This window comes from Castanea sativa, chromosome 2, assembly GCF_040712315.1.
Source record: "Castanea sativa cultivar Marrone di Chiusa Pesio chromosome 2, ASM4071231v1".
NCBI lineage: Eukaryota > Viridiplantae > Streptophyta > Magnoliopsida > Fagales > Fagaceae > Castanea > Castanea sativa.
Genome location: NC_134014.1, coordinates 9851977 through 9865483, shown reverse-complemented (window position 1 = coordinate 9865483; position 13507 = coordinate 9851977). Strand labels below are relative to the sequence as shown.

Sequence of the window (13507 nt, the reverse complement as noted above, 5' to 3'; positions counted from 1 at the left end):
CCAGGTAAGTCAGTAATTATATTAAAAATCCAAATAATAAAATATTTTCTTTTCTTTTCTATTTTCTTACTTTCTTGGCCACCAAACAGTGCAATAAATACAAAGAAATTTCAACCACCGCACGGTGAATCCTCTCTCCCTCAAAACCACAAACGCGGTCTTCCCTTTGGCACGGATCCTCTGCGCGCGACCCCGCACCAGCACAAACTGGTCCTTCAACGGCTCAGCCAGCTCGCCGATCTCGGTTCAGACCCTGGTACCGGGAGCGACCTTCGACTGGAGGTCCAAAATTGGAACGTCGCCGTAATTGTCGGCGAGCGGATCCTCCATCGAAAGCGACTGAACGCCGGAGGCCACGGCGGCTTCCTGGCGGCGCTTTAGCTTCTCAAGCTTCGCGGCTTCTTTCTTGGCGGCTTTCTTGCTCTGAGGTTTGGAGGATTCATCATCATCATCTTCTTCTTCTTCTTCTTCTTCTTCTTGTTCTGGTTGTGGTTTTGGTAGCTGGGGTTCGGAGGACTACATGAATGTAGGAGCAAAGAGAGAAAGAGAGGGTTTTGGTTTGAATGGGTTTTGCGATTTGCGAAGAGCAAATGTGCACTGCGCTGCAGTTTTGTCAAGTTTTTTCAAGAGCCGAATCAAGTTTTTTCAAGAATCCATTGATGATGGCGGATCCGCCATCATCAACGCCTTAAACTCAACAGAAAACTTGAGCATGAGTACTCCAATGGATTCCAAGAGTTCTAGATGAGAGCAAGAGAGAGAGAGAAGTGTTTGGAGGCCGAGAAAAGGAAAATGAAAACCCAAACACTGAAACGTCTAAAGGCTTTTTTTTTTTTTTTTTTTGAGAAGGGCTAGGTTGAATTTGGGTATATTGTTTTTGGGTTAAATGGGGTTTTAGTTAAAACTCAGCAATCACTGGGTCTAATTGGGTTGATGCCCATCTAAGGAACTGAGTGGCGGTGTAGATGCCCCCTTGTTCACTTCCCTTAGCACAGAACGAGCTGTGGCTGCAGCTGCTGCATCTGCCATTGCTGAAGCCAATTTTGAATTACCTTTTGACTTGTTGGTGAACTTATTATGTGCATGTTTTCCACTAGCAACCTTAGAAACATCAGGCGATCTTTTACTGCTTGATTTTTTCATTTTGGCAACAGCCTCGGTCGCTGTTGATTTTGTCTTTGCTGAATCATACTTTTGCATGTCATAGATGAGCTCTTTCTGAAGCTGCTTATCGGCAACCAATATGTCATCAATCTCATTCTTGTAGTCCTTGAGAAGGATTCTGAGGCATTCCATGAGGGAGCCTATGAGGGGGCTATTCTTGCTTTCTAATAGCCGTTTCAGCTCTATAAAGATGGGGGTGGTATTTTGGATAAGGCCCTTTTCTGACTGCTTGAGTTATAGCCCTTCCTCTAGCAGCAGCTGCAGATCCTCCTCCACCATATCCGCCTCCTTCATCAATTTCTGCTGAGTCAGATGATCCACGGTTGGTTGGGATGCGTATCTCTTTGCAGGCAAGAATTTGGAAAGCATCCTGCTCCTCAATTAGAATGCAGTTTTTACATTAGAACTTATGAGTAACAGAAACCAACACAGATGATTGGTTTAGTAGGGAACTCTGGAAAAACAAGATAGACAACATGAAAGTTGAACATTTGTTATAAATATTTTAATAGAGAAGGAGCACTTGGTTTACATATTCACCATTAGGTAAGATGATGGCTGTGACCTTCTGTATTAATATTTGTTCACTAACTGCAATAATTATAAAGGAGCTAAATCCCCTTGATGAGCTTGATATTAACTGGTTAACAAATCTTTCACGTATAGGAGGCTAGGAGCACATTAGTATATTCCAAAAGAGCTCACCCACAAAACACAAATTTACCTGCAGAACAGACTGTCCAGTAATATCTTCTGTATCAAGCATACCATCGGATGCTGCAGCAAGAATCTCTGCACATAACTTTGCAAAGGTGGCCAAAAGGTGCTCTGGAGCCATTTGTTTCAGCAAAGAAACATAAATGTGCATTCTTTTAGATCTCGAATTCTCATCACTACCCCTGGAAACACATACACTAGTTTTAAATCTGCATTTCAATTTCAGATCTGTTCTTTCTGAATATGGTGGGGCATACCAACCTGATGGAAAAAGCCGGCTCTCCACTGGTGAGCCCTGAGAGTCAGTATGACCATTGTGGGCATGACAGTCATTCAGAATGAAAATGGCTTCCACAAAACTGTTATAAGCAAGAAGAGGTGCCTTCACTGCAAACGCATTAAACTTTAGGGTCAACACCCAACAAGCATGCATTACCAACTTCAAAGGCTGAAAATATGATTGCTTGTGAGAACATAGTCACCTTTTAAAATACTCCCAAAAAGGTAATCAGCGAGTTGTCTTATCTTTTCTGATTCGTCAACAAGTGACAAAAGAAATCTGAGGAATAGCACTCCTCTCCATTTCACATAGTCTCTCTGATTATGAGAAAAATGTCAATATTCTCCCTGGTTAGTAATTATCAAAAGGGAAACAAATGAGAAGTATCAGAAATAACAGAACACCAAAACAAATTGTACCTGCAATAATCTTGAGAGCAAGATAAATGTCTGCCTTCTCACAAGTTCACATGGATCACAGAGATACTTCGTGATCTTTGCTATATAACTGTTGACTTCAAAACAATTTGTTAGAAACTTAGCATATGAAACAGTTAATCAAAATTGATCCTTTTATCTCCTCTCAAAAGCTAGTTTAAATATCAGATGCTGTTCAAATGGATATCGTTTCTGTTAATTGTTTACAGGCCTTACCAATCAACCAGAGCAGTATACCGAACGCAAAAATCTGCCATCATTACAACAAGATTGTTGCGTAGAGCAGCACAATCACTCTTGTCAAGCTCCTGGAACAAGACATGCAAAGCTCAAATTTTGTTTCAGTTATTCAGGGGGAGTGACAAATGATTACTACAGAAAACAAAAATATATATCCTCCAATTGATATCTTCAAATACACACACACACACACATAACAAGTATCTAGGGAATAATACTATATGCATCAGTTGTGCCTAATAAAATCTTTGAATCAAAATTAACTTAATTATACAAAAATAGAGTTGCTATAATCTAAAATTTCTTACAGATACAGAGAGAACCCTATCACAAAGAGAATGGCTTTAGGTGAACAAAATTTTGTACCAAGGACAGCTTCTTAATGAGTTTTCAAGAAAATAATTCTAAGACCATTGGAATTGAATGATGCCAAGTCAATGACCAAACCTGTACAAAAAGAGGAATATAATTCTTTGCAAGTGTTCCATCAACAAGGCAAATCTTCCCCATTGTCAGCCAAGCTTGAATGTGTTTGGCTACTGTTGAAGGAAGAGGAAGGAAAAGAAATGAAAACACTTTTCTCATGTTTGGAAATAGGGAGAAAAGAAATAGAGAGGAAATGGAAACAAGAATGTAGGCTTTTACTTTTATGCCCACAAATGAATTTGAGAGAGGGGGTGAAAGTGATAGGCAAAAATGTAATTTTCTGTACATGAAAGTTCAAATGAGTGAACTTTATTATTTTCTTCCCAAAATGATATGTTGTATGGAATAGGTGTCTCACAACAAGTGAATTCCATTTTGATAGGAGTTAATTATTACCAAAATTGGCTGATTGCCAAATGTGGCCGCACACTAATTGCCAAAAATATAATTGTTTGTCCAATTGGGGTATGTTTTTGTAAATAAAAGTTTTTGTTTATACAATTATTTTGAATTAATATATATATATATATATGAACCAAACAACAACAAAAAAAAATTATATTTTTCTGTCATTTTTAGTATTTGAACCAAAGTACCAAACACATAAAACAAGTCATTTTCCATAAACAATTTTTTTAGTGTGAAATCTTGTTGCTCTGTCAAGTGAGCTAGAGCAATTGTCATTGGAGAATTTAGAAATTGTGTACTCGACATGTCCAAGTGTTGAATAAAATTCAAACTAATTTGCTATTTTGGTGGCTAATTTGGCTCCCTCAATCTTATTGTATGTCTAGTTTTCACACATGTAATTTGGGCAAGGGAAAAGCAGCAATGTTTGTTCCTTCTACAAATTCTGTCTAGAGTCTTGTCTTTAGGAGTGGTTTGAAGCAGTGTTCAATGAAAAACCAAAAGAAAAGTCAATCAGTGTTTTGTAGTTTGCTCTCAACAGCGAATTAGGCTTGATAATATCTAGAATCCGAATAGGATGCTACTAGCACTCACTCTGTGGGCACTGGTTTGGAAAATCTACACTAGTTGTGCATGCTATGTCATTGTGCATGCCAGTCAAACTTCTTTTGCTTCTCCCAGATGAGATTCTTTCATTAATACCACAACTTGTTACAGCTGAAATAAGAATGTGCATTTGAATTAGCTTCTTTTTTTTTTTTTTAGCTTATCATGTCTTTCAAAAACCTAACTTTTTCTATGTGCAATTGTACTTCTGCCCACTTTTACCGATTCAGCAAAAAGTTAATCCAAACGCAGTGTTCTATTCAATTATTAAGAAGTTAAGAAGTGTTTCGACTATAAATTTTGTTTTCAGTAGAATGACACAACAAAAAGAGCATCATGCCCTCCTGTCCCAACCTGGTGGTAAATAGCCAGTAGAAGAGCTCATTCTGAGAGCCCAATGGCCTCAGACCAAAGAATTCTAACAAAAAATGACCTGCTTTTGAAAAATTCTACTTTATAGCTGTACGCTTCAGTGCATATTATGCTACCAGCACACAAACAGATCCCAAACAATGACACCAAAAGAGAACATATATTAGTCAAGGAGGAAGAAGTGCCTCTCTTGATAGGTAACACATACAAGATCGCTTTAATCAAATCCGAAATCAGACTGAGTTGGCAGCTGCGGCAAAACCTTGACAAATTCTTTCACATGTCTATTTGATGCAAGCCAGCATCAAATAAGTTAATACATTACGTCAGAAACTGTGCATAAAATTAAATAGCTAAATGACACCAAATAAACAATCTATAACTTTCAATGGCACAACTAAGCTACAAGTCCTGACTCCTGAGCATAATAGTGAGGTTCTTAAATCTAAAAGGTGTTAAGTTATTTAAGTCTGGTTACTGCACTCATAATTTTGGCATATAGGACTCCAATACTGTGCAACTTCTTAGACATATGCCTCCATCATAAACTGTTCAGCCTGTGGGCATGATCAGTCCTGCAGGCAGCTTAATCATGCATCTGAAGATGGATCTCTGCAATCAGGGAAAAAGCATTCATTCTTAATTCTTTCCAAAAGAAGCTCATAAGCACTAAAATCTGCTTGTGCTTGGAGGTCCTGTTCAGTCAAATTAGCCAAATGTTCGGGGTTGGAGTTCCGGGTCTCTTCTAGTGATGATGCTGTCTCCCCTGCTGGAAGCCGACCCCTCAATCGATTTGATCTCCTCCTGTTGAATGACATGGAAGCACGCACCACTGGTGATGGTGAATTGCTCAGTGGCTGCATCCAGTGAAAGCTCTGATAAACCTGATCATTGCTGTGTTGATTAGCAAAACCAACTGAAGTGTCAACAGATGTTTGAGCATGAGTCCTACAAGGATGAGTTTCAGGCAGGGATAATATTAAAATATGTGATATTAATGAATCAATTGAGATTTTTAGAATCAAAAAGAAGGTATTGGACAATATCATGATCTCCCTCGAAGTTATCACATATTAACCAAAAAGACCCATCACTCATACAAGTTTGAACAAACCAATATCAAGTTTTAAATTGAGCAATTAGCACATTATTTTCAGATTAATATAACAAAAGAAAGTCAGGGGAGATTGCTTATTTCCATGAAGGTATCAAAATTATCAAAGCTTACCGATGATCAAGAATAACTGGATCAGCAACCAAATCAATATTTGGAAAACCATTACCATGACGCCCCATTACATTTGGATCTAAATCAAAAAAGATTTGATTGTCAGAGATTAAAAAAAATAAATAAATAAATAATCTCCATCCAACACAGAAAAAGAAAAGGGGGAAAAACCAAATCAAATAACTTACTCATTGGTGATGGCAATCCCACTGCCCTGTGAAATTAAAAGAATGAGATACATAAGTTAATCTTTTGGGCCTGAAGGCAAAGTTGAGGTGCTAAGCAGAGAATATATGAAAATTAACAATGTTAGTTGGACAAAGAAAAGAGGAGAAATGAAAGCTTCATCCACAAGAAAGCAGACAACCAAGGGAAGAGAAAGATTGAGGAACAGTGACACCAAGAAAACTAGTTGCAGTTAGATATGATTATTTCAAAATGAATGCATTGAAGCACAACCACCAACCACTATTCAGTGAAGCAGGTCCACAGATACAAGTAAATGGGTGATCAGTCAAAGAAACATGCATTAAGTAGTGTAATGGCAAACAATAAAGCTAGCAACAAGGACAATTAGACACGGGAGTTCCAAGGGGACTTTATATACATACATACATACGTACGTACATATATATATATATATATATTAGTATTAAGTGGTTTAATGGAGTTGCAACAGGCATATATCAATCATATACTATAATCAACTTTTTGTAGATCTTATGAAGGGTGTTTCATTACAGAACCTAATCGTGCGAAAATATACATACAAAAAAGAATAAAGTTAATTATTGCTCAAGTTCAAGTTCAAAGCAGATATTTTAAAATTAGCCATGGTGGACAAGAGTTATACAGGCCTAAATGGTAGGTATGCAGAAGAGCTCCAACTGAGGATATCCCGGTTTACAGGTGACATACAAGCATTGCAGCCAGTGATAAATTTGATTTGCATGATTTACTACAATCTCATATTTTGTTCCATTTTAAGTATTGAGTGAGCATACAAAATGTTTATCTGGGCTTTTTACAAACAAGGAAAAAAGAAAGACGTGACCAACAATTTGAGTTTGGAATATCAAAATCGTGTATCCCCTACCAAAATATCACTGTAGGAAGTATGAATGACCATAAATTTAATACCATAATTAATTAGCTTCTATTGAGAAAAAGTAGAACTCACACTTCTCTGGCAGGGGTCTCTATTGTTGGGCTTTATTATCGTTATTTTTTTGTTAGAGTTGATGGATATAAAATGCTATCACTAATAAAATTAATGGGAAAGTTATGTGTACATTTAACGTTGGGTAATAATTCTGTCTCTAGACAGAGTATATGGATATAAAATGCTATAACTCTTAAAATTCAGGGGAGAGTCCAGTGTATGTCCCCATTGCTAAGGTTGATACCTGAGCACAACATTTATCTTATCAAACATGATAATTGCCTCTAGCCTAATTCAACAGATACACGTCCAAATCTGTACCATGGGATTGACCATATTTGATAAATGCATGCATCATGTATGAGGGTATAGTAGCCAACGCATTTTCTATATTAATATTGCTCATAAGGAGAAATGCAGCGTTTAAAAGAGATTCTAACTTATGTATATCATATATTCAAATCTAAATTGTAAACAGAAGCAGAAAACAAGTCAACAGCTCACACGCCTGAGATAATACATACCATCCAAGAGGGCACTGAATTCCATTTGCTGGCTGAAACATCCAGAAACATAATAACAATGAGAAAGATGACCAGAAAGAAAAACCAACAATTATACTTTATACAAAAAATACATTACAGAAACAATATTATGATGACAAAAATGGTAAGAGTCATATAAAACAAAGAATTGAAACCAAAATTATGCAAAAAGTATACTCAATGTACTTCTTAATTGTGGGCTTCCAAAAAAATTAATTATAGAAAAAAAACATGAACGATGCTATTGCTAATTTTCTTCCCTTGCATTTTGGTCAAAAATTGTAGACTTTAAGGCGATACCTAAAAGTGTGGATGCACACCCCACACATGCATTCATGTTCCATGCACCCACACCAACACCCAGCCACTCACACACACAAAAAGAGATGCATATCCTTTTTAATACTTATATAAGAAAGAATGAGATAACAATCAATCAAAGAGTTGTAAAGCAAAGACTCTCACATGAAACATGAAATAGGCAAATGAATTTAATTCGTGCATAATAGATCAACCGTGTAAGTTTTCACTTGAGGTCACTATGATTGTTATGGATGCTACATCAAACATGAGAATTGAAGTCACTATGATTCATGTCAGGTAGATGAATTATGAAAGTTATTCTCATACTCACACACTCAATAGAAAACCACAAAGTGATGAAGAAAAACCATTAACTTTATTGTCCTTAAAAGCATATGATTAATTGCTTCAGCTAAAAATTGTATAATGAAAACCAAAAAGTCATTTCCATTATTGAACTATAGACTAGAAATCCAAATCTTGAGTAATCATTAATTTAAACACCATTAGAAGTGTTGCATTATATTAAATTTGTTATATAAGATCAATCAGCCCAGTCTTAACCTATAATCAGTACACCGACCAATGTATTAAATACTGACAATAATAACTACCAAGTTTGACATTTTTAATGTGTGCATATATAATTCAAAAAAATGGCTATTACAGGAAGAAGGCCACCTGAACTTAATGTGGGTTTGAGAAGTTAAGTTGACAAACTTCAAATATTATGGGTTTTGATTGAGAGCATATGAGTTTTAATATATGCAGATTTTATATGTTATTTATTTTGTTTTAAGAATTTAAATGATCATCAAATAAGAATATTCCAATTTAAATAAGTGGAAGATTGCCAGAAGTAAATCATGTTAAAAATAAAGCCATTAATTAAATAAGATATTAGATTTTAGCACAAGCCACCCAGTTTAAAGCGCATGATTAGGCACAAAAGGCAAGAAACTCTGTAAAGTAACCTTGCCATGAGGGTCCTAAGGCACTATCTAATGACTTTTCCAAGACAATAAGAAGATAAGCCAAGAACCTCACGATATAGCCATACCACAAGGATCTTAAGGCCCTTTCTAATGACTCACTTAGTCATTCAGCATCTAGAGCACCTACTCACCTTTGACAAAACTAATTTGTTGCTAATACATTCATATCTTAGCTCTTTATGACCAAACAGTACTAAAGGAATGTACAAAAATGAAAACCAGAGAGGTGAAAAAGAAAGCATTAAATTTAAGATTTGATGTATTTATAAATGTCATCCATTCAATTCTAGTTAAGCCTTTTTTGACTACTTTTATAAATCCATACTATGTAATCCCCTCGTCTATGTCATTTATAATTTAATCTATTGATGAAGATTGTTAATAGATATTATAGAATGGAAGCATGCCAATTTCATGCTTCATAGAAGATCAAAACTAGCATAGCTCAAGATCATTAGCAATTTCATAGGATGAAGCTTGGCTTATTACTTTTTCTTTTCTTTTCTTTTTTTAAATTCTCGGCATTTGGTACGTTGTTGAATAGTTTTAACTAGAATGGCTTTAAAGGAAATGGGTGGTTTTAGACAAAATAATTGATTTTGATTGATCAACAATACGAAATATACTTCATAAAGAAGATTCAATTAAAAATCCACTGACTTTCCTCACAAAGAAAACTTCTTACATTTTTTTTCATTACATTACAATTGAAATTAGCTCTTATACAACTGAAAAACAGGCTGTGAAAGAAAAAAATTGTTAGAGGCAAGCAGTATGCTTTTTAATTTTCCAATGTTTTTTCTATTTCTCTGCACCAACTCTAACAGAAATCAATATATGTCATTCACTTCTTAATCCTCAAAACAAAATCAAGATGAGCAAAAAATGACATTCATGTGTCCCCCATCAGTTTTACATCCAAAATCATCAATCATTCTATCTACTCTACTGAGCCCAAAAGCAATGTCTAAACAAGAGATTGGAAGAAGAATTTACAACCTTACTAAAGAAAGACAACGGTATAATGACAAGCATTAATTAAAATTTTATATATATATATATATATATATATATAATTTTATTATATCTATATATATATATATAGATATAAAAAAAATAAAACATGAACCAATGAGGACCTAGGTTTTACCATATCAAACTCATCAGCAACTTCATCATTCGTTTCCTGATCTATGATTTGTTCAGGACCTTCATCCCCAAAACACCGCCACACACCAGATTCAACTTCACGACAATTAGGGCATTGCATAGCACCTTTTACATTGAAAGCAGAACCAATGCAATCTGAAGAAAAGGGGCCAGTAAACATCAATAAATTAAAAAAGCTCCATATACAGGTAATATTATATGACAGCTTGTGAGTAAAAAGCTTACCTTTTATATCAAATAATAATATAAATCTGCCTTAACAATGTACTTAAAGCCCACGCCCTTGGGTTGGCACGGCTTGCCAAACTTGGGCATTTTAACAGTCAAATAGAAGTTCCACCAATTTAAATATGTTATAGAAATGTTTATTTGAACTATTTATATGAAAGTAGTATCTAATAATGATGGCTGAAAGTGTGTGAACAATAACTAATTATGAAGGGTGAGAAAATTTAATAAAAAAGAAGGGGGTAGGGGGGACCTTGAGAATTAGAAACTGGGGGGGTTGGGGGGAGGGGAAGTACTTGATTCTTTTCTCCAAGAATAATTACCATAACATAAATTAGAGACACGTTATAATATAAAGCAGAGAACTGAGAGAAGCAAAGAGGAAGACAGAGGTAGTGAAGAGAGCTCAGTTTAATCTGGATATAAATCCACATATTATTGAAGTCACCAAAATTCTCAATAATGTTTTTTAACATTTCTTTGTGAATTGCAGTCTTATTCAACAATGATAATAGCAAGGATGAGAAGCTTCTGTAGCCCTTTAGAGTAAAAAATGAACTCTCATTACTAGTTTCCTTAGGAGTTACCCCAGAAAAAAACACTCACCCTCAAAGAAAATACCATACACCCTCTTCTGATTGCCTTTACATATCTGTATGCATGTGTAAGCACACGCGTGCGCGCGTGTGTACATATATTGATATATACATACATATGCACGTACGTAGATACATGCATACATATGTAAACACTCATACCCGTATACATTCATACGTGTGTACTTATGTTTGTATTTATTTCTATACACAAAGATATCCCACAAATAATAGCAGAGTCATTTTGGAACAGCCAATTGATCAAACAACTCAAAGACATGGCTAGAGAACAGAACAGGAACTCAAACCTCAAAAAATCTCTTCCCCCATCACTCACCCCCGTTACCCAAAAACCATTCCATAGCATCTCCACGCCAAACATAAACACAAACAACAAGAATAATAATAATAATAATTCATGTTTGGCTCACCGAGATGAAACACATGAGAGCAGCGAAGTTTCACTGCGGTTCTCTCAGAGAAATCAGACACCTCATCCAAACAAACAGTGCACCTGACAATCGAGGACGAGGACTCTCCATTAGCATTGTTAGCCATTGTTTCTCGCACAAGAATTCTCTAACTGTGAAATCAGAGAGCGAATAAGCTAAAGATAAAGACGAAGACGAAGATGAAGATGAAGAAGAAGAAGAAGAAGGGTCAGGTGTATTTATATGCAGAGTCATCCTCAGTTTCTCCGAGAAAGAGAGAGAAACAAAAAATTAAGAAAGCAAGTATGGTGGCACGGTCGTGTTTCTGCGATTCCAGAAATGGGAAGTCAATTATGTTTTTCGAATCTATCTGACTATGACGACGTCTATATCCTCCCGCTACTTCATTTACTTGACTATGCTCTACTGCGGTCGAGTCTATTGGAGTTCAAAAAAAAACCCCAGTCCATATATTGTCCTCCACGTGGCAACTTTTTAGCTGCCAATTTCTCTTACTTTATAAGTTTTACTGCATTTGGATTTTTTATTTTTCCTTCTTTGTCTAACTTTTTTTTTTTAATTTGGATATAAATTGTAATTTTGTCAATAAATCAATCCACACAATATTTGATCAATCGAGACTAGAATCGAGCAATGAACCAAGCTAACTCTGTTGATTAATGTATTTGTTTAGCATCAACTTATAAGCCCAATTTTTAGGTTTTTACTTTTCTTTTTTAGCTTTCATGTACAAATTTTTAAAATCTCAATTTTTTCCCTTTTTCTTACTTTTAAAATTTCTTTTTAAAGTATAAAAATATTTTAACACACTTTCAATAAAATGTTTTTAACAGAAAGCTAGATCACCCTAAAAAAAAAAAAAACAAAAAGCTAAATAAATTATTTTCAAACGAGCACAATTGTTTCTTCAACTGCCTCTTAACAGCATTCTAACAAGTTTCTCTCGATCTGAGTCCAACTTTGCTTGACCGAACATATATATTCAAAATTTGATGTAAGTTTTTTTCCACTTTCAAACCTTTATACATAAATATATTATACAACCTCTATATATATATATATATATATATATATATATATATATATATATATATATATACATATATGCAACATAATGAATATAATTAAAACGTCATAAATTATAGGCAAATATCAAATTGGTGTGCTCCAATCATGACATGTTTCCTTAACAAGTTGTACAAAAAAAATGTAAAAGAAATCAATGTTGGATTTTGGATCATTAGCAATTCATGTGAAAATTGAAAGAAAAATGTTTTCATAAGATTTCTCTTTTTTGTTTGGTTTGGTTCTTGATCTAGCACAAACTTTTTGGAGTTTTTTTTTTCATAATTTATCAAGGTGTCAAAATGCACATGACTATTTTATGAACCTACCACTTGCCACTGTTATTGTACGTCAACCAAAGGCAGCTCAGCCAGCCCAAAGGGATTTAAAAACTTCAAATGAACCCCTAACCAGCCCCAAAATAAAATTATATATTGAATTTAAAATAAATAAATAAAAATTTGTTTGGACCCTTTAAAATAAAATTTTGAACATCCTGACTCTAAATTTTGTTTAAACCTAGCTAAAATAAGCTTGAATATGATTATCTTAATGCTATTTTCATAATATTTTCACAATAATTTTACAATAAAGGTTAAATGACAAGTTGTAACTACTTTTTATCTAAACCCACAACTAACATCACTTTTTTAGATACCTTTAAGAACTCACCACCTAGATTTTATTGTAAAAATGTTGTATCAGTATTACTACTCTTAAAATTGCTCATTCGTTAAACAAAATGAAATAAATAAACCTTCTCTTTGGACTTTGACTTACTTTGTTGTTGACGACGAAATAAAATTGTTTTTACCTACTCTTTTTTTCTTCATCAGCAAAAGCAAAAATTACACCACTTGCACAACCAATCGATCCATATCTACATATGCAATTCTTTCCTCATTCTCTCAATCTTTCTTTCTCCCTTCTATGTTTTATTTCTGCTAATCAAGTTGTTTGATAAGTGCTTTACAAATTTCCAAATCAAAGAAGTATTTTAGATTTTTAGTGCTTACTCCAATTTCAAGAGAATAACCATGTGTATGGTTAAAAAGCCATACACTTCAAATGCAAAAACTTATACCAATTACTATTTTTTTCCTTATGTTTACT

The 13507-nt window shown here is 34.7% G+C and overlaps 1 protein-coding gene and 1 pseudogene across 1 annotated transcript; both read right to left on the bottom strand.

Moving 5' to 3' along the window:
- Positions 1-637: 637 nt before the first annotated feature.
- On the bottom strand, positions 638-3348 carry LOC142624860 (condensin-2 complex subunit CAP-D3-like; annotated as a pseudogene).
- A 1494-nt stretch (positions 3349-4842) lies between these two features.
- LOC142626485 (uncharacterized) lies at positions 4843-11646 on the bottom strand. The gene is made up of 6 exons (XM_075800314.1): positions 11309-11646; positions 10034-10188; positions 7565-7596; positions 6067-6092; positions 5879-5957; positions 4843-5598 (listed from the first exon to the last, which is right to left on the bottom strand). Exons 1-6 carry the CDS (start codon positions 11433-11435, stop codon positions 5241-5243), a joined length of 777 nt encoding a protein of 258 aa, XP_075656429.1. The 5' UTR covers positions 11436-11646; the 3' UTR covers positions 4843-5240.
- Positions 11647-13507: the final 1861 nt, after the last annotated feature.

What these genes read in the sequence shown, in the direction of transcription:
- LOC142626485 (XM_075800314.1), bottom strand. Translation starts at nt 11,435, where the DNA reads ATGGCTAACAATGCTAATGGAGAGTCCTCGTCCTCGATTGTCAGGTGC. An exon ending in ATTCAGTGCCCTCTTGGATG is followed by an intron (nt 6,093 to 7,564) that starts GTATGTATTATC and finishes TTAATTTCACAG; the next exon opens with GGCAGTGGGATTGCCATCAC. An exon ending in CCAGTTATTCTTGATCATCG is followed by an intron (nt 5,599 to 5,878) that starts GTAAGCTTTGAT and finishes TCATCCTTGTAG; the next exon opens with GACTCATGCTCAAACATCTG.